This window comes from Gavialis gangeticus, unplaced genomic scaffold (assembly GCF_001723915.1).
Source record: "Gavialis gangeticus isolate Ggan-Ray unplaced genomic scaffold, GavGan_comp1, whole genome shotgun sequence".
NCBI lineage: Eukaryota > Metazoa > Chordata > Crocodylia > Gavialidae > Gavialis > Gavialis gangeticus.
The window spans coordinates 19,483,895-19,503,280 of record NW_017729034.1 but is presented as its reverse complement, the minus strand read 5'-3'; the positions used below and the strand labels follow the sequence as shown (position 1 = coordinate 19,503,280).

At 45.9% G+C, this 19,386-nt stretch overlaps 1 protein-coding gene across 2 annotated transcripts in view; it reads right to left on the bottom strand.

Annotated features, from left to right (window-relative positions):
* Positions 1–19,386, bottom strand: part of GALNT14 (polypeptide N-acetylgalactosaminyltransferase 14) — a 256,819-nt gene that overhangs the window by 127,307 nt on the left and 110,126 nt on the right. For both annotated transcript variants that reach the window (XM_019527047.1, XM_019527048.1), the window contains exon 2: positions 15,502–15,671. In XM_019527047.1, coding sequence (XP_019382592.1) covers positions 15,502–15,671 — 170 coding nt within the window. The remainder of the gene's footprint in view (positions 1–15,501; positions 15,672–19,386) is intronic.

Sequence of the window (19,386 nt, the reverse complement as noted above, 5' to 3'; positions counted from 1 at the left end):
GCTACAAGGGGAACACAATTCAGGACGGTTTTGTATTTACCTTGAGGCCAAAGGCTGAAAATGTTGAGATGACCTATGTATACAAACTCCTATGTAACTGGAGTTTTTACATTCTGTGTGCAACTTCTTTCTTTAAGGATGGATTTTTTTTGCCTATTTTCCTTTTTCATTAAGCCATATTTCATAAGATTTACATTAAATAAATATATTACTTATGAAAAGGGAAATGCACTGTTTTTATGTATAGGAAGAGAAGCTTTCAGAAAAGAGGAATGTATTTTATATTCAAAACGTTGATTAGATTTTATGGAAAAAAAATCAAACCACCTCTTAAATAAGCAACTGTTAATTGAGCAAACTGCAAACAAAACCATAATGTAAACAGCTGGGAGAGCAATGCTACAAATCATGTGCACTATGAGCAAGGTTTGTAAATTATGCCGACTGTTGCAAAATACTGCATTAGAAATGGGTCTGGGCCAACAGTGACACACAGAAGTTCTTGAGGGCTCAGCAGTTTCTGCAGCAGAAGCTGGTATTTATTTATGATTAATACTGGGGGAGGCTATGCATCTCTGACTGGTTTGTTTAGCTATTAACCAATCTGTAACACAGACTCCCAAGTATGCACAGGTGAGCTCAGTGACTTGAGTTCTCAGCAGCTCATGCAAACAGTTTCTCTGGGTCTGGGCCATAGATATGCATGGTCTAGCTTTCACTTTAAGTTTCAAGTTCAAACTTTACCCTTAAACTGAAGATGAAGTTCTGCTGAAATGCAACTCTGATGCTCAGCCACAGAGCAAGTCATGTTTATTCAGAACTAAACATGGTGCTACGTTGCAAGGTCCTGAGCACAGCCTTCCCCAGATTTAGCGCATGGATCTTGGCTTGCCTATACTTACAAGCATCTTGGATTCACCCAAGGGGACAAGAAGGACACTGTCACTGTAAGAACAAGTGGGGATAAACTGACCATGAATAAACATATAGGCTGGAAATTACAAGGTTTCTAACCATTAGAGTTCTGGAGCAGCCTTCCAGCAGGAGGAGAGGAGAGGGGGCAGCAAAAAAGCTAACTACTTTTATAACTTGGTAAATCTGTTATAAAGATTATATGAAACAGGTTCTTGTGACAGCAGAGGGAATAGATCTAATGACACAAGAGGTCCCTTCCAACACCAGGGTATGAGCAGACAAATAAATTATACCAAGTTAAGGGTTGTGGGGTAGTTGGAGGGAAAGGGAAAGACCTTACTGTACATCAGCTGATCTTCAGTCACCAATTCATGTGTCCTCCCTATCCCAAGGTAAATGGAAGCTAAACCTCGGTTATTTAGCAGTTGTTTCAATCCGAAGCAAATTGCCCGCCTTTAATTTTCACTTGGAGTGCTGATGTAGCACCTTTCGGCCAGATGGATCCACAAAGACCTTAGACATGATAGAGAAGAAGGAGGATCTTACTCGGCCTGAACAGAAACACTACCACCTCCAGGGCAACACACTGCAAGTGTTCTTGCACATACCAATGTTGTGCAGCACTCCTTCACAACAAGAAAAGAAATGGCTAGATTTCTCTGGCTTGCTGACCTGGCTATGTTATGTAACCAAGGTCTGAATTCCACCTGGAGGGATTAACATCTCTATTATAAAGTCACTGGCATAAGAATGGATAATGACCAATCCCAAGGTGACATGGGATACCCCGTAGATGCAAACACGTTAGATCCTTGTTTCACAAACTGCCAGTGTCTGCAGACAGCTGGTTAGTCGCATTGACTCTCTTACCTGTTTTCACCTGCAGAGTGGTATTTAAATAATTTAAATCTATTATAAGATCCTTTCCCAATGTTTCTTTACCATGAAGGTAATCACAGAGATTTCCAAAGGTCTGGTATTTGACTGCGTATGAGAGGCACCAAGGGGAGAACATCTCTATTAAGCTGTTTTACATCCTATGAAAGAAGTTTAAGAAACTCTACTTTAGTTTTAAGCCACCAAGTGATGAACTCGAGAAACAGAACATCATTCATTTTGTCTGGTCCCAATTTATCATCAAAACACAAAGCATTTCATATTGGCAGAGTCCATTTCTTCAGAGTCCTCTCTCATCATTATCTACCAGATTCTGGCCCAAGCACAATTTTTGTCAAGCAAAATCACATAGCAACAACACAGGGTTCTCAGAGCTCAGGCCCTGCTCTTTTCCTCTGTGGCGGCAGTTCACACCTGGCTTTTATCACCACTTGGTTTGATGGATTGTTCATGCACTCCAATCCCCAGAGAGCCCAGTCTGAGAAGGTCACAGGGAAAATTAGGTGTCAGGTGCTAAGCTCCAGAGACAGGAGGGACCAGGAGAAATAAGTGATTAAGCCATTTCCTGCTGAAGATATTTGCATCTTGAATGAATTCCCAACCGTTGCCTTTTCACAAATACCTCTTGGAAAGGTCACATTTTGCTCTTTCCTTTTAGGTCAGCCATAAGTTGTAGGAAGCCAAGGCTGAAGAGAAGAGAAGTCTAGCTCTCCTGTCTGACTCAGCTAATCCAGCCTCAGATCTTCCTGCCAGCAAATATTTTCTTTGGCAAGAGAGCCCAAGTGACATACAGGACGTGGCCCAAATATAACAAATCTTATTTTGGAATGAAATCAGTCTCCTGAATTTGCCCAGAGAATATGCTAACAGCCAGAACCCCAGAGCAGAGGCCACAACAATCTCAGTTGCATACTACTGGCTCTGGTATGTGGGGATTGGCAGCTAATACTAAAATATGGAAGCAAAGAGGGATCCAAAATCCATTATATCCAGTAGCCTAAGCATCACATGGCACAGGCTGTGAGCCCAAGTACACAATACTCACTGTTCCAGAGTGCAATGAATTTACAAGAATAGCCCCAGTGATGTCAATGGGAGTTTGCTTAAGCGGGCACCACAGGATCTGGCCACACGAGTGGGTGAAGAGCTCAGTAAAGAGAACAACTCACTGGCTTGAGGCAAGTGCAACCTCCCAGAATACAGCTATGGTAGCACACCTCATCTCAAGCCACATGTAAGCCTTGCCAATGCTCCTAAGTCCTGATATGAAACATCTGCTGCTGTTCTGTTATGCACCTGTCACTGTCCTCCTTATACATATCTCTGCCAGTCCCCTTTAATCTTGATTTGCAGCACAGTTTCCTGGCCCCCACCATATGCAAAGCTTAAATAGAAAACAGGGTGTCATGCAACACTAACAGTTCGCAAAACAAAGTTCGCAAAACAAAGTCCATAAAACAAAGTTCGCATTCACATAATTGAGAGTCCGGGCAACTAAGGATCTAGTGTAGCACTCTGAATGAGTAGGAAAAGAGTATGAGCTAAGCTAAGGCAGGCCCTTGGGAGTCTGTCCTCTCTCAAAGGACACTGAATCAACAGAACTAGAAAGATTAAAACCTCTAGGGTCAGCCACAAGAAAAATACAAACAGCTTTAAAGCACAGTTCTTCTTTGAAATGTACAGGGATTCATCTAATTGATAGCCTTGCCAACCCCACATAGGAACCAGGAAGTTTTTTGCTGTCTCATGTGTCACCACTGGTAATAAGAATTCTGCAGGCTACATTCTGCCCTTTTGACTTCAAATACACCTGCACAATCCTATAATCTTCAAACTGCCCTCAGCTTCACCCAGGCAGCCTCAGAGACTAAGGGTAGAGTTCAGCTCTGCAGCTAGAGCTTAGGCCCAGATCCAGAAAGGGTGCCTAGCTGCAGCCTTAGGTGTGTTGCAGCACCTAACTTTCAGGCCATCCTCATTATAGAACTCACAACTATGAGAAAGGTGCCTAAGCTTCCTGCGCAGCGCATGGGGTGAGTTATGCACCCCAGAAAGAGATTCACAAAAGCAAGCATGAAGAGTGGAAGAAAGGGTCACCCAAAATAGAGAGTAGAAAACTCTGGGGATGGAGGTTACTACTTAATGTAAAATACATCAACAACACTTAGAGCAAGGACTTGAACCCAGGACTTCACCTCCACAGGTAAGTGCCCAACCAACGTAAGTAGAGTGTCCTGGTCCTGCTTTCTCTGTCTGTCTTTATCTGACTCAAAGAATCTTTAAAGCTAGGGACAGACATTCAAAAAGCCTGAGCCTGAACTGATTCAATCTTTGCAGGTTAGTCTAACCTGGCTAGGCTGAACTGGTTTGAAACTGGACAGACATTCTCACTTCACTGGACTGAAGAGACTCAGGCACATGCCTGCAATGGCTCAGGCTAGAAGCCAGGGGGTGCGGGGGGAGGTGCTAGAGCAGCCCTCCCTTCCCTTCTGCAGGAAGCTGAGCTGAGGGGGGCATGGCTAGGCCCAGGCAGGACTCTCTGATTAGGGGCATCTGCCTGCAGGGTCCCAGGCTTTTCGCCACTCACAGCTCAAGAGGTGGGAGTGTTACCAGCCCTCAGCCCTGGGCTAGCACCCTGAGGCAAGGGGTGGGGGGCGCCGTGCATGCATCCATTGATAATACAGAGCTTTTCAATCTCCCTCCCTGCTTTGGCTGCTCAAGGGGTGGGAGTGTTGCCAGCCCTTAGGCCCAGACTAGCACACTGAGACAAGTGGGGGTGTGTGGTGCATGCATCTGTTGATGATATGGAGCTTTTCAGTCTCCCTCCCTGCTTCGTCATACAGCAAACTGACAGGTGAGCAAGCCAGGTTGGGGGGGGGGAAGGCCGATAACAGTCTTTACCATCTGATTAGCAAAACAATAGCCTCTCTCCACGTTATTTCAAACTTCTCAAACAGCTCACCACCTGACCTGTTGATTAGCTCCAAAAGCCCTAAGTGGTCACTGTTCTGTCTGCCTATCTCAGTAAAATTGGAGAGACACACACACAGACACCCCTCAGCATTAGCTAGCATACCACATGCTGGCTACAGTCCCTGCTAAGGATCCTATGAAGACTGGAACAACTGCAGTTGGAGGAGTTGACAGTGCACCCACTCCGGCAGCCAGAGGAAGGCACAAGTTGCAATCTCCTCAGATTGTGGGGGGATCTAACAGAGGCCTCCCATTTCCTGTGCAAGTGCTCTCACAAGCAATACACTGAAAGAAGGGCAGGCGATGGTTCTCCCATCTCCCGCAGTGTTTTGGAAGGAAGCAGTGCCTGCACTTTGCGCAGAGCCCCATCTGTAGGTCTGAAGTTAGCAATGCTCTGAAAACCCCTATCATATCAAACCTCACAGGTGAGATAGGTGAAAAAACACCTATTTTGGTCACCTGGAGAACTTTCATGTAAAAAACTTAAGATACTTATCAACATTAGTCACCCACAGGGTGGGTTGGCAGCTGAACAGGAGTTTTGATGATCAACAATTTGGTCTCAGATGTCTAAGTCCAGTCCAAGCCCTTCTTCAGACACCTAAGTCCTGTTGGTATATAGCCCTTAGGTACCAATCATCAAGATGGATGAGCTAGAATATTATGCAATTCCCTGTCTTAAAGCCACATACTGATTCTGCATGGCTGAAAGAAGCAATAAAAACATATTTCTCTTGCTAAAATGAAGCAGGCATGAGACTCTGAACACACACAAGTGTCTGCAAAGTGATATCGGACTATTTCTGCTGCAGTCACTTTTCAGACACTAATGACTCTAAGAGGATCCCCTTGTGGCATAGGAGATAACATTAAAAAGAGCTCTCAGGTAGCCAGGCAAGGAAAAGACATGAAGCAGACATACCTTCGGTGGTACAAAATACGGCAGTGTTGAGATTGTTTCTAGTTGTCAGGACATAGTGCTCATTTTGATTCATTTCTAAGCAGGTTTGGTCTAGCAGACTCCAAGACAGTAACTAGGTTTGGAGGAAGACAAGCCGATGTGAGAAATGAAAGAACTTTTAGGCAAGGGGATGTTGTCAAAACTTAATTGCTCTCACTATGACTTTCACTACTGTGGGGATATTATATAATCGTCAATAGTGCTTGAATACAATTCACTGCCCAATTCAATTCTAGCAGACAATATGCCATTGAGCAGCAAAAAAGGATCGAAGCATGTACACAGACACTCCACAATTGCATCCGCCAGCCTTCCGTGCACAGAGGCTTGCATGACGTACTGTATTCTTTTGTGCACACCCACCAGTTACCTGCCATGTCTACAAATGTGCACATTCTAAACATGCAAAATATGTAAACTCTGCAACCACACAGATGAACACTCCGCATATAAGCATGGATGGGTCCACAACACACACACACACCCACACCCACACCGACACTCCCTACATGCACCAGGAGTATCAAACAAAGGCATGAGGAGGTACTGCACTCCTCAGGACTTAAGTGTATTCTTTCTGATCACCACTCCAATACCTTTTGCTTAGAGGAATTCACATGTCCTGGGAGTCTCTATACTAGTCCAACAAGAGCTGGTTCAGGCAGTGATAATGAACATGCAGCCAGAAGGAATCCCAGGACTTCGGGTTTTCGCTGCATAGAGGATAAGTCATAATACTAATGTGTTACTTAGTGCTCATGCTCCACTGCTATGTGAGCTCTGCAGTGATATCAATTTTAGTCCCTGAGAATTCAAGATGTCACCCCTCCACTGTGACTGCTGCTAAGAAATGTGACAGATTTAACCCCTAACTCCTCTCTAACAGGAAACTTGTCTGTACCTGCCTCCACAAGGACAGCCACCAGTTCTGGACAGATTATGCACCCATAATATTCTCTCCTACCAAGCGTCATGAAGTGGTGCTGCACAGGAGGTGAGGATAAGAGGTGAGAAGGTGCTGCACTGATACTCAGACCTTGCACCAAAGGGAATACAACAATATGTTTACATGGGGGGTGCGGGAGGTTTATTTGAATTGGATGTGGATCTTCCAAAGAACTCCCTGCCAGAGGAGGTGATTGGGAAGTTCAGCTTCTCATCCTGTCAGTCTCTTTATCACCTACTTACTTCTCACTTCAATTCCATTTAACTTTAGCAACTCCTCACTCCAGCAATAATCTCTAGCAGTAAACATAGAGGTTATTGTGGAGGGCATCAGAGACATGTCACAGCAACTCCACACTCTGGGTAGCAACAAGGCACAGCGCAGCACCAGCAGACACAGTGCGATGATGATATGACTAGCCACCACTGTGACAGCAGCTATTTTTGCACCCCTTCCTCCTGCCCAAAGGCAGCATCTGGGACTGCTTTCCTGGTCACCCCCACTCAGTTACAGTACTGCAAGGCATGCATGTAATTGGGTTTTTGGTTGTAGCTGTGTTGGTCTAAGAACACAGGCAGGCAAGGTTCTTTGAGTAGATGTGATATCTTTTATTAGACAAACTGAGTAGTTGGAAAAAAGTTCTTAGCAAGCTTTCGGGTGCAGTCACCCTTCGTCAGGCAAGGGAAGATTCCTTGGAGTGTCAGACCAGCAGAGACTCCCTATGCCTGATGAAGGGTGACTGGGCCCGAAAGCTTGCTAAGAACTTTTTTCTGACTACTCAGTTGATCTAATAAAAGATATCACATCTACCCAAAGAACCAGGTGTGTATGTAAAGCATTTTAGCACCTAGGATGGCAAGTGCTGCAGAAATTAAGTACAGTTTTGCCTTACAGCAGGATTTTGGAGGACTTCAGGCTTGGCCTCTTAGTTCTTGCAGCTCATGAGAAAGTGGCTACTGAATGTTTTTGTATTTGTAATTCACATTACAATTGGGGTGGCAAAAGCAAGATGAGTGCACAAAATTTCATTGGATGAAACCCCTTTCTATGCCACAATATAAACAATGAGAGAGAATATTTCAACACCTAGAACGCTTTAGGGACAGTATCCCCCTTCCCCCAGAGTTTGTCCTCTCCTGTACTCCCCTATCCCATTTCCTCCTCTCTGCTTTACCACTGTCAGGAAGAACAAACTCAAAGCCAGCATAGCACCAGCTGAGACTAGCAGCAGCGTATACATGCCCATAAAACCAATGGAGCATTCTGAAGGTGGAGGTCAGTATGACTAGCATATGGAATAATAATACCGTGAATACTGGAATGTCTGAACTCATTGGGAGGTGTCTGCTACAGATGGAAGAAACCCAGAAGCCATCACTAAGAATTCTTATGGCTTTGGGCAGTATATCCCATTGCTGACAGTTTTCCAACCCACTGAGCAGTAGTATAAACCTCAGCTCCGGTCACCTCATGCACAAACTGACTCACTCTGTAAGCTTAGTTCCCATTTTATTATTGCATTTCTGAGTGGGGATTTCTCAGGTGGGATGTGACAGTGAGGTTATCCAAAGCTCCATGAGTTGATAACAGCCTCCAATGAGCTAGCTAGTGAGCACAAAGAAGTCATGCACCAGATTATTTTCACTGTGCTATGGATATGAGCCACTCACAGAGGCAGATTTGCCCTTGCAACATTATAATAATGAGGAATTACTAACTTTGGAGCAAGTGGAAGTGCCTTTGTTCTGTGGGAATGTGAAATTTGTAATGTTTAAGGGTTGGCTGAAAGACGACTGTGGGGTGGGGACATGAGAGTCACCGGAACTGTAACTAGGCAAAGGAAAATTTAGGCTGATCATCAGGAAAAATTACCTAACTGAGGTCTCAGACTCTGTAATATTTTCCCTGGGGAAGCAGTCAAAGTCCCACTGGCTGAATCATTGCAAAACAGAACACTAGGAACAATCCTGCCTTGGCAGGGGATAGACAAGATGACCTCATAGGTCTTTTCCATCTCTAATTCCAATCGCTCTATGGTTTGTCATTGTCTGATACAGTTTCACCAGCTGTGTGTCAGGGATGAAAAAAAACAAATATTGCTAAGCAACTGGATGTCAGTGCCATTTTTCCCCCCTAACTGTTTGCCCCTTCTCTGACCCTTTGGCAGGAGCCTGCTGTTCAAAGCATGCCAGGTTTTGTATATTAGGTGGTTGCTGGCAATTCCAGCTGCTTAGCTAGACTGGGGTGGAAAGCAGGGAGATTTTCTGGAACCATCCTGGAGAAATAATCATGTTGAAGTGGAAAAACTTCAAGGGAAAATGTTAGTAAGTTCTCCCATGTCCTTGGGTGCTCCAGTCCTCTGCTCATTTGTAAACCCAGTCACAGCCAGTCACAAATGAGTGGGAGAAATGGCTTGTAGAGGAATCCACCCAACCCTTTTAAAATGTGAACCTGGGATCCAAATAATCCCAAGCTATAAGGAAGTTCAGGGTCAGTCAAGGAATGAACTTTGCTCCTCCTCTTCTCTCTTCAACTAGCTGCACCAGACCCCGCACACACAATGATGCCCCGTTAGATTTGGAAAGAGGTGGACAAGGGCAGTGAAGAGCACTGCTCCCATTCCTGGTCCTCCCGGCACAGCCCCAGCTAGTGATCCCTTTGTGGATCACCTGCTGATAATTTTGCCCTGACAAGCCAAATCACAGCTGAAGGAGCTGCAGAGAGGGAAAGGAAGATGGACAAAAGGAAGGGGCATGGCTGGAAGAGCAACTGAAGTGGGGATGGAAGGGGGAAGCAGAGAAGGCCTCTTCAGCTGAACTGAAAACCGAGGGCAGGGGGTCTGCTGTGAGCAACTATCTAGAGAAGGCAAGGATAGCAGCTCTTAGCCAGCCCTTGGGTTACAGTCTGAGCTCTCTTCAAAAATGACAGCTGAATCAACATAAGGTGGCCCTGCTGTACACAAGGGTGCTTTTCCCACAGCCTGTGGGTGAGAAGAGCAGACAAACACACTCCATTGTGCTTTAGTCAGCACATAGAAGAATGAACTAAAGCCTGTAATCTCTCAGGTAAGACCTGATGACAGCCTGCAGCCAACAAGAAAGTCTCCCCAGCTGTGGTGGTTGTGTAGTAGAGTAGCTGCTTACCATATGGGAGATCTAGGTTCAAGTCCCAGCTGGGGTGACTTGAGGTGAGTCAAGTAACAGGGAGCAATTCTTGCTGCAGTGGAAAGGGGTCATTGTGTTCCCTTCTAAAGGACCTCTTCATCAGTGTGTGTTGCACCTAGCAATAAGAGGCCACAACTTTAGCTGGAGCCTTTAAGTCAAGGGTGGGCAAAATGTAGGATCGCCAACTCTGACTGAAGCTATTCTGGGAGAATTTTTTCCCCAACATGATGTAATGTCATTAATTTCATTTTCTTAAAACATCCTATTAAAATCTCCCAGACTGATTTCAGTAGTCACTGGGAGATCAATGCCGATTCCGGTAGACTCCCAGGCAATCCACGAGTGTTAGCAACCCTAGCAAAATGGTGGATCCAGCAGGCGGTTAGGCTCCATTTCCCAGCAGCACCTTCCCATGCAGCTCCCGCCCAGTCTGCATAAAGACCCCAGAAGAACAAGGCCATGACAGTGTGGGGCTGCCGAACCAGGGCTCTGCCCCAGCCCAGCCTGGCCCAGTGGTGTCATGGCTCCATACTCCCGGGGTCTCCATGAAGACCACCTGGGAGCCACATGGGCATGGCATTCAGCTAGGTGAGAAGCTGCTCCAGGGCCAGGACCAGGACCTTGGGACAGTGACAGCATGGGATGTGGACCAGGGCAGAGCTGCAATCCGCTCCTGCATGCCCCCGTTCATGGAACCTACTCTTCCCTGGCCCTGGCCATCACCAGTCCAAGGTCCTGGGGTCCCCCTGGCCTCACCCACCCATCTTGCTCCCAGCTGTAGCCCCAACCCAGCCACCCAGCTGTGCGCCCTGACTGCATGGGTCCTGGCCCCAGCAGTGGGTATGGGGCAGACGGGCAGCGAGACTGGGTCTGGTGTCAGCAGCCAAGATGTGCTGCCATCACAGGGGCTACTGGGACATGTAGTCCACCATGACCCAGATCCAGCCCACAGGCTGAACTTTGCCCACCCCTGCTCTAAGTACTACAGTACTAGACTCACCTCTGAGGTGACACCTGAGTGCTCTAGCATGGGCTTGATGGATCACCTTTGATTTAAACCAGTGTGGGTGGGAGAAGAACTGGGCCCTGTATCTCCAGCCTGGCTGGAATGGAAACCTCTTGAGGAAGGATGCTTCCAGTCTTATTTGTGGACCAAGGTGGTTTAGATGCAGCTTTCTGGACGCATCTACAAACTGAACACTTTGTAGGTCACCCATCATTGGCAACAGATATTTTTCAGATTCCCATGCTTGTCTTGTGGAAAGTGTCTGGCACTGGTGCAGGTTCAGCCCCCACTGCAACAAAAAAAATTGCTTCCAAAGTGTTTAGCTCCCTTCCAGCCCCCCCATCTCCTCAATCGTTTCCATCCTGCAGGCCATCAGCAGCCAAAAATCTCCCGGCTGCAAAAGTCAGACATGACAGGTCCCATTTACCCACCACATTGTACTAGGAAATCAAACAAACCATCCCCAGTGCCCCCATCCAATGAGACGTAGCAACAAGGTCTGTTTGCAAAATGCACCAGAGTACCAGAGTGTCTCTGCTGCAGCTCCCCAAACAGCTGCGCAGTGAACAAATATGCCTTCCATGGAGGGCTTTTAAAATGGTGTTTTTTCCCCAACCCCTTCTCCCCTCTGCAACCCACAGGCTGTCCTGCCCCAGATGTTTTTTGAATCTCAAGACAGCCCCATTTCCTTGGTGGCTGCTCTAATGCTTGGCTAATGGTGCATCATCTGCAGCGTTGTTCAGACATATTCAATAAATCAGAATCCAATTACCGGGGTAAGGAAATTGGAAACAAATGTAATTAGTTTTGGCCCCTCCCATGAGCTGTGCCCTTGCTTCTTCCTTAATAAGGATGTTCCCTTTTAAAAGCACTCAGCACAGTGGGATGCACCCAGGAACAAGGTGCTGCCAGGTCATTTCATCCTGACCACAACCGGGGATAGAGGAAGGGTCCATTTAGCTTGATTTTGCTTTTTTATTAGAGCAGATGGTTAATATCTCATGCATTCATTCTCCCTAAGAATAGCATGCTCACACTCTCCTCAGCTATAACAGGCGTCCATCAGGGCTGGCAACTCCCCTCCGGTGGAAAGAGCATCTGGCCTCACTAGGCAAAAGGAGTGAAAAATCACAGACAGCAACTGTGCAGAAGAACCGGTGTGATTCTAGCACCAGAGCTGGGTTTGAGCCTACCAATAGAATCTGAATATGGGAACTTAATGGAGCTGGGGCAGATCCCTCCTCTACCTCTCTGAATTTTAAATTCAGGCCTGGCTTCAGACCAAAGTCTCTACTCCAAGCTCATCTATTTCTGCTGATAAAGTGGAGGATTCTGTCAAGCTCTGAGCTCCATTAGGAGCTGAAGGTTGCACCATGTCCTTGGAAAGCAAGTAAAGCCCCATTATAATTCAAACCAAATGAATCGAGGCAAGAGAAGAAGGAAGGGGGAACGCAAGGGAAAGAGTTATTGCTCATCTCTGCAAAGACATGGTTAGGATTTCTCCAGCCTCCCAAGGCAGGCCAGGCCCCTGCCCCTCCAGGGCCTGAGAAGATGATGCCCAAGAAAAGGTGCAGAATCTGTACTGTGCTGCCAAACTGACAAGCAGCAGCTGCTTGTTCCAGTGCTACAGAAACCCTTTAAGTCACACACTGCACTACATGCCATTAGCTTCCCTCCTCAGCATGAAACAACACAGAGCTGGGATCAAGGGGGATCCTTACTTCTAATTCTGGCTCCTCTTCTCACCAGCCAAGCAGGCCTGGGCAAGTCAGCCAGTCTCGCTGCACTTATATTTCCCCAGATGTGAGTCACATACAAAGCAGGGGTGTTGAGTTAATTAGCAAATGTTTGTCTAGTGCACTGAAAGGAAAGGCAGAATCTGAAATAACTGTCCTTTCAGGGGGTGACTGTCCCCTGCATCCACATGTAGGGTGGGGTTGCCTCAGTCCCATGTCTCAGCCTCCCATGGGGAAAAATGGGAGAGTGAAGGTCTCTGTGGGCCTGTGGGGAGGGAGGGGGCAATCATCACCCTCCATCACTAGACTGGGGTTCAGGGAAAAAACAGATTAGAGTTAGTAGTGGTGAGGATGTTTCAGGACTGCTGCTGGATGAGACAGCCCTAATGCACCTCTTTTGGAAGGACACCAGGAGGAAGCTCGTGTAGGTCATGGAGCCTTGTGCATGTTCCCAGCCTCCCTCTTGAGCACATGGCACACATTGTTGGTTCCCAGGACACAAGCTTGACTCCATGGGTTATTCTTCAAGGTAAAAGTGCCACCCCTTCTACCTGCAGTCGGAAAAAGCATTGCAAGACCCTCAGTATGATTTCCTACCATGACTGTTCCTACAGGAGGAAGCAATAGAGTCCATTATTGCTACATGAAGCTCACTGAAATGACAAAAGCCAGCCATAACATACACACAGGACATAGGGCAGCATTTCCCTCCCTACAGAGGGAAATACAGACTGAAGTGAAGTGAATTTATTGTACAGGAATGTGCCAGAAACCTTTGCCTAGATACAGTTGAGGTTGCCCATCTAGCCTCTCATCATCTCTCAGTGCTGACAGCACTCAGCTGCTGCCTGTCAGCTTCCTACAACTACCATTAGGGGAATCTATCACCCACAAGTAAAACTTCTCCATAATTATGAAAGAAGATTTCCCAAATGGCACAGATCCACCTGAAGCTTAAGAGGCCCTCCAGAGCACACAGCAAATTTTTGTGATGCTCTGATTCAATGTTCTCCTTGGGCTGATGGAAAACTAGCCCAATAAATTCTTAAATTCCCCTGTCTCATTCCTCCATTTTCACCATTTCCCAAGTGATTCAAGTAAACAGGGAGCAATTCTGCTGTGCTTGTCGCCATATTTTTGTGTTTCAGCACAAGATTTCTGAGAACTGGAGGAGACCATGTCCATTTTAGAGGCAGCATGTATTCTCTCCCTCTCTTTCTCTCTTCCTAATGTTCACACATGGTCCTGTTCTCTCAAAATTCTGCCTGCCTTGCAGGAAAGTAATATCACTTTTTTCCTCGAGGATCTCACAAGAATTCAATAGCATCCAGGCCAGGTGAAATTTTAAGTGACTAGGGTTTGAGTGCAATGCATGAGACTAGATAAACATAATTGGAAGGGTTGATCCCAATAAAAATAATCCCAGAAAAATTCAGATCCTCACTCTTCATATTTACAAATCTGTTGGAGAATATGGCATGCTAATTTCACATAAGCACTCAAGAAACCTAATGAAATGGGCACTGAATAAATTACGCCTAACAAGTAGGTTGTCTTTATATTAAATACAATGAAGGAAATCTCAAACATCAGAAAGCTAAAATAAAATCACAGTGTTGCCAGCTTTGATGCTGTTTTCCCTTCTCTTAAAGCCCCAAGTTCCTGGAGTTATGTGATTTGCAGTATGAGTGGACCCAGGATTGTGATGACATGGGTACAGCCACACCCTGTTCAGCTGTGTGCCATACACATAGTGAAGAGAGCCCATTATGCATGTGCCACACAGCCAAAAAGGGTCTGCCTGCAACCCTTTACTGTGATTCTAGATGCTAGTAAGCTCTCAGACCTCACCAATATGCCAGCAGAGCTCTTGCTGGGTGTGCAGGGGGTTCACCTGAAGTCTCTGCTTTCAAGCAGCTCCAGAGACTGCTTCTGTTCACTCTTCCTTGCCCTCCTCCTACACTTCCCCTCCACAAATTCAGGAGGAGAGGGGATAAGAAGCAATGGTATCAGAGCTGAATAAAACCAGGGGCTGCGCATCACCCCCTGGGCTCATAGCACACGTCAAACTCCCAGCAGAAGCTCCACTGACATGCTGACATGCTCTGACAACTCACTGTGTATGGAGCGCACAGGCACAAAAGGGTGCGACGGCACTGCTGTACCCGCTCTGGATCCATTCTTGATTGCAGAGAGAAATCTGAGAATGTGACCTAAATGCTCCCTGAATACTCAGCAACCAGATGGGGAATAAAAAACACCCCAAAATTAGTTGGGGGGGGGAGGGGTTGCTTGTTTTTTTCTAAATCTCATGATTTTGAGCAAAACTGATTTTTTTTAGGACCCGACTCCTGCTTTCTATGCATCTGTATTGGTGATGCAGAAATCATTAAAACCGCTCTATTTTAAATTTCAGTGCAATCGATCGACGTCATCGTCGGAAGTCCCTTGATACAAGGATGACAGAAATCTATAGGTAAAGCCAAACATGGCATTGCGATTATTTGCACAAGATAACTTGAATTGAAAATGACTAAACAGGAAGATAACTAACTAGTCCCATTTCACTGCCCAAGTGAAATGCAAAGTTACCAAATGGCATAGATGCTGTTTAAACTGCATAATAATGTAGGGTAGTATTAGGAAGGCATGCAAGGAAAATCTGCTTAAATCAGTGCAACTTTTATGTCACTGGGGCCTCTCAATATAAAGGTACCCTTGAGACAGGCTCCCAGTCCCAGCACAGTCTGCTGTAACCTTGGCCCACTCGCATCCTACTGGTGTAGGTTTCAAACTCACTGAAGCACACGCTCCAAGGAATGGCCAATTCATCCCTTTGCAACAAGGGCTGCCTCTGAAACATGACATGACCAGCAGAGGAGAAGGGATGGGGAGGAGGCAAGAACCTGTAATGTCTTGTGTCGCGGATGGCACGGTCACTGGGAATCCTCTCACTCTCTCGCTGGTTAAAGGCGTAGAGTCGGTATGGGTCCTCTCCACCCTTCCATTTCCGGGCACTCAGGTACCTTCTCTCTTCAAACTGATCCCAGAGGTCATCCCAGTCCACATCAGAACCCTGCACACACAAACAGTCAACCCTGTCAGAACAGAGGGGCTGGGGCAGGATAGAAGTTTCCCTTTAGTAATCAGCCATACCCATCAATGAAGCTGCATTTATTGCTTTCAGCTGAGGATCCAGCCCATGACAGGCCTGGTCCAACTCCCATTGTTGCTTACACCAAAGATCTTTACTGACTTTCATGGCAGCTGAGCTAGGCCTTCTGCTAGAAGTCAACAACATTAGAAAACTCTGTATTTTCCAACAAGGCACCCCACAGTTTCTTCAGTTTCCCTGATTTAAAAATGTCACATGAAGGGGGAACCTGCCAACTCAGACTGACAATGACTCATTTCAAACAAAGTTCAGAAGATTCCACTTTAAAATGGCATGCCCCAACTTTATCACGTTTTTATTTCATTCCTTATTTAAAATGTTTTATAACAGGCTTTTTCCTTCCCCTGCTGCTATTTAGAAGTCTCTCTTGGGTGGCACAATAGCATCTTCTTCTAATATGCTGGAATCAGCCCATCCCATTCTAGTTCTGTGACTATGTCTGCCTAGACCACTAACTTTGCTCCCATTCTTAGTAGAAGGCACCATCTTTCAGGGCCTAGGAAAAGGCATACAAGTCATATCATCATACCAATGCACAAAGCCCAAAATGCAGGTAGCCATCAGCAAAGCATAGAAAATCCCTGCACACAAAGCATTGCCCAACATCTGACGTACAGAAGATGGAAAACAGAGAAAGTAGGTTTCCCTTAAATTATTCACAATGGCATTCATTTTGGGGGATTCTGTGCCAAAAATGGGGTATACACTTCAGATGGAAAGATTATTTCCAGGCCAATGATATCTGTTTAAAAGGCATATCTTTATAACATAATTTTATTCCTATCCAGTAATTACAAGATTAACCACAACACCTCCATAGCAGCAAGCCCTTAGGTGAACCTGAGTGCTGACACATGGCAGTAAGCTCTCAGCTGAATCTGGCACTGGCTCACCACGAACCAAAGCATCTCCACCAGGCCTGGACAAGGCACTTGAGCTTGATTTGCACTTTAAGCACTTCTCGTCAGATGGCTTGGTACAACAACTGTGCTGATGCAGAGTGTGATGACTGGGTCACAATGCCTGCCTCCCTCACACCCCACAGTATGTTAGTCAAAGAGCAGCAAGGTATCCTGGGACATATCATCCTGACCACTTGCTCAGACCACAGTGCCATTTTAAAAGTAGGGAGAAGCCACAAGCTGCATTGCTCAAAAAGCATTAGAGGAGTCACAGGGCATCCTTTTGCTGAGCAGGACACAATGGCTATGTGCCAGCTCAGAGGAGACTAACACAATGTGTACCTGATAAGATCACATCATTACAGCAGCACAACCTCTTTGATCTCAGCCTATGCGTAATACGGAGAGATTCAAACATTTACAGACGCTTCAGCCCCAAAGAAAATTGTGATCTTATCCAATAATTGATCTACTTTTTTGTTAACTCCATCTCAAAGCTGCTTTCACCTGCTAATGGCACAAAATAAAGCTTTTGAAACAGGTGATTTTTATCCCATAATTGATTTTATTCACAACTGACAGCCCGTTTTCTGTATTAATAGGCAGGGGAGGGGGGAAGCAATGACTCCAGCAAATGAACTGCCTGTGCCCCATACAGCAGTTCTAGCAACGGGACCAGAATAGAATTCCCCTGTGATGTCCCTTCTCATGCTACAAAACAGTTTGCATGTGTATGAAGGAAACACTGGCCCCTTCTAAAACCTGGATGCAGCTCCCACTGAAGTTGGGGGTGGGGGAATAGACCTTCCATTGCTTACAATGCCAATTGGGAGTGGGACCATTTAAGCAGCAAGGCCTTTCACCAGAAGGTGACAGAAGCACATATAGGGAGAAGTTCAGAAGAAGTATGGCACTTCCTGGTGCTCAGAAAAGCAAGTCTCAAAGCCCTCAAGACTCTGTGCTTGTCCCCAAGGCTAGGGACAGAAATTACACATAAACTGGTATAAGTGATTAGAAACAGGTTCAAGTCTGTAACACAACAGCAGTTCACTGCACATAAACTGCTTTCAAAATGGCCAAAACCAATTTAAGATAAACCTGGATGGATATAGCACCAGACTTAACTGATTTAGGTTAAATTGGTTTACTGAGCTTCTGTCTCAAATCCCCTCCAGATTCAAATTAACTCACAGTCCCCCAGCATCCCACAATGCTTTGCATCTCCCCCACAAACTCTCCCTTGTAGTGTGGGCTGGCTAGCCTTGGCCCAAGCTGTCTGCTCCAGGGAGGCATGCTCTAGCACCCCTGGCTTCTGGCCTGGGCCACTGCAGGTATGTGGCTGGATTTCTGGAATCCAAAGTGTCTGTTCACTTGCCCATCAGTTCAATCTATGCAGCTTAGATGAACCTGTGAAGACTGACTCAATTCAGCCTTAGGTTTTTTGACTGTTTGTACTTAGCCCTAAGCATCTCATGGCTTTATTGAAGTTCCCCTCATCCTCTGCGATGACCATTCCCACAGTTCCTTTACCACTGCAGGTGCAGAAGGTGACATGCATCATCACATATAACAACACATATTTTTCTCCAGTTAAAAAGAAACTAGAAGCTTGACTAAAACTCCAGGGGCCTAGGGTTCTGTTACTCAGTTTAAGATTAAAGCAGAAACAAATAGAACATCATTGGAATAAATTAAAAACAATCTGCAGGGCTATGAAATAAGAGCTTCATTACCAGGGGCAGCTAACAGAAGTGCAGAACCAAGGATAGCAAGACTGGTGGAACATCATGGCCATTAAAAAGAAGAGAAGGTCATTAACACCCAAGAAATGAAGAGTTTAGAAGGAATCAGGTAGAGGTTGTTGAGCCATGAAGTCAAGTGACTCCTTTAGCACTGCATGAATGGAAATGCTGCTGCCACTGCCAGGCAATTGGTTTTAAACTCTGGGTGGAGTATGAACCAAGGGGGAGTGTGAGTACACCAGTGCACTCCACCCTCCCGGATCTGTCCCTGGAGCTTACGCTTACCCTGTTGTTCCTCACTGGAATGATTTCTGATCTACCCCAGTAAAATGGAGATGGGAAACTGTCCCAGGCAAGTACAGTCTTCAAGCACAGGGACATTCAGGTTCATGCTGAACTTATATCAACATGACTCCACCATCCTCCTTGGAGCTACTCCAAGATTTACCCAAATGTAAACAAAAGCAGAATCAAATGCCCACTTCCCTATGCATCTGTCAAGCACTAAGCTGTATAAATAATAATCAGCTGGTTTTGATCTGCTGTCTGCAGGGAAGTTTCATCCCTGCTGGAACTGCAGCTGAAACCAACTCCACCGATGGAGCTGCCACAGGTGCAAATATGGCCCATGGTGCCTTTCAGTTCCATCTGCTCGCTCTACTAACCAGAAGAAGCATTCCCTCTTTTAAACCTGCTGAGCCAAAGCAACAACAGGAGAGTGAGATGGATTCTATCCCAGCCCTGGTCTCCACTACCACACTGTCAGCCCCTCTCTGATTGCCGAATATTTATTACTAGCTGTGCTGCAAGAGGCAGGAAGACTGTGACTTTATTTTCATGCCCCAGGGTGAGTGTGCAGTTGCTGACAGATAGAAAAATTATCTTTTGACTTGGAGATGGAGTGCATTTGGCAGAGGAAATAAATATGGAGCTTTGCAATGTCTTTTTTTTTTTTTTTTTTTTTTTAAAAAA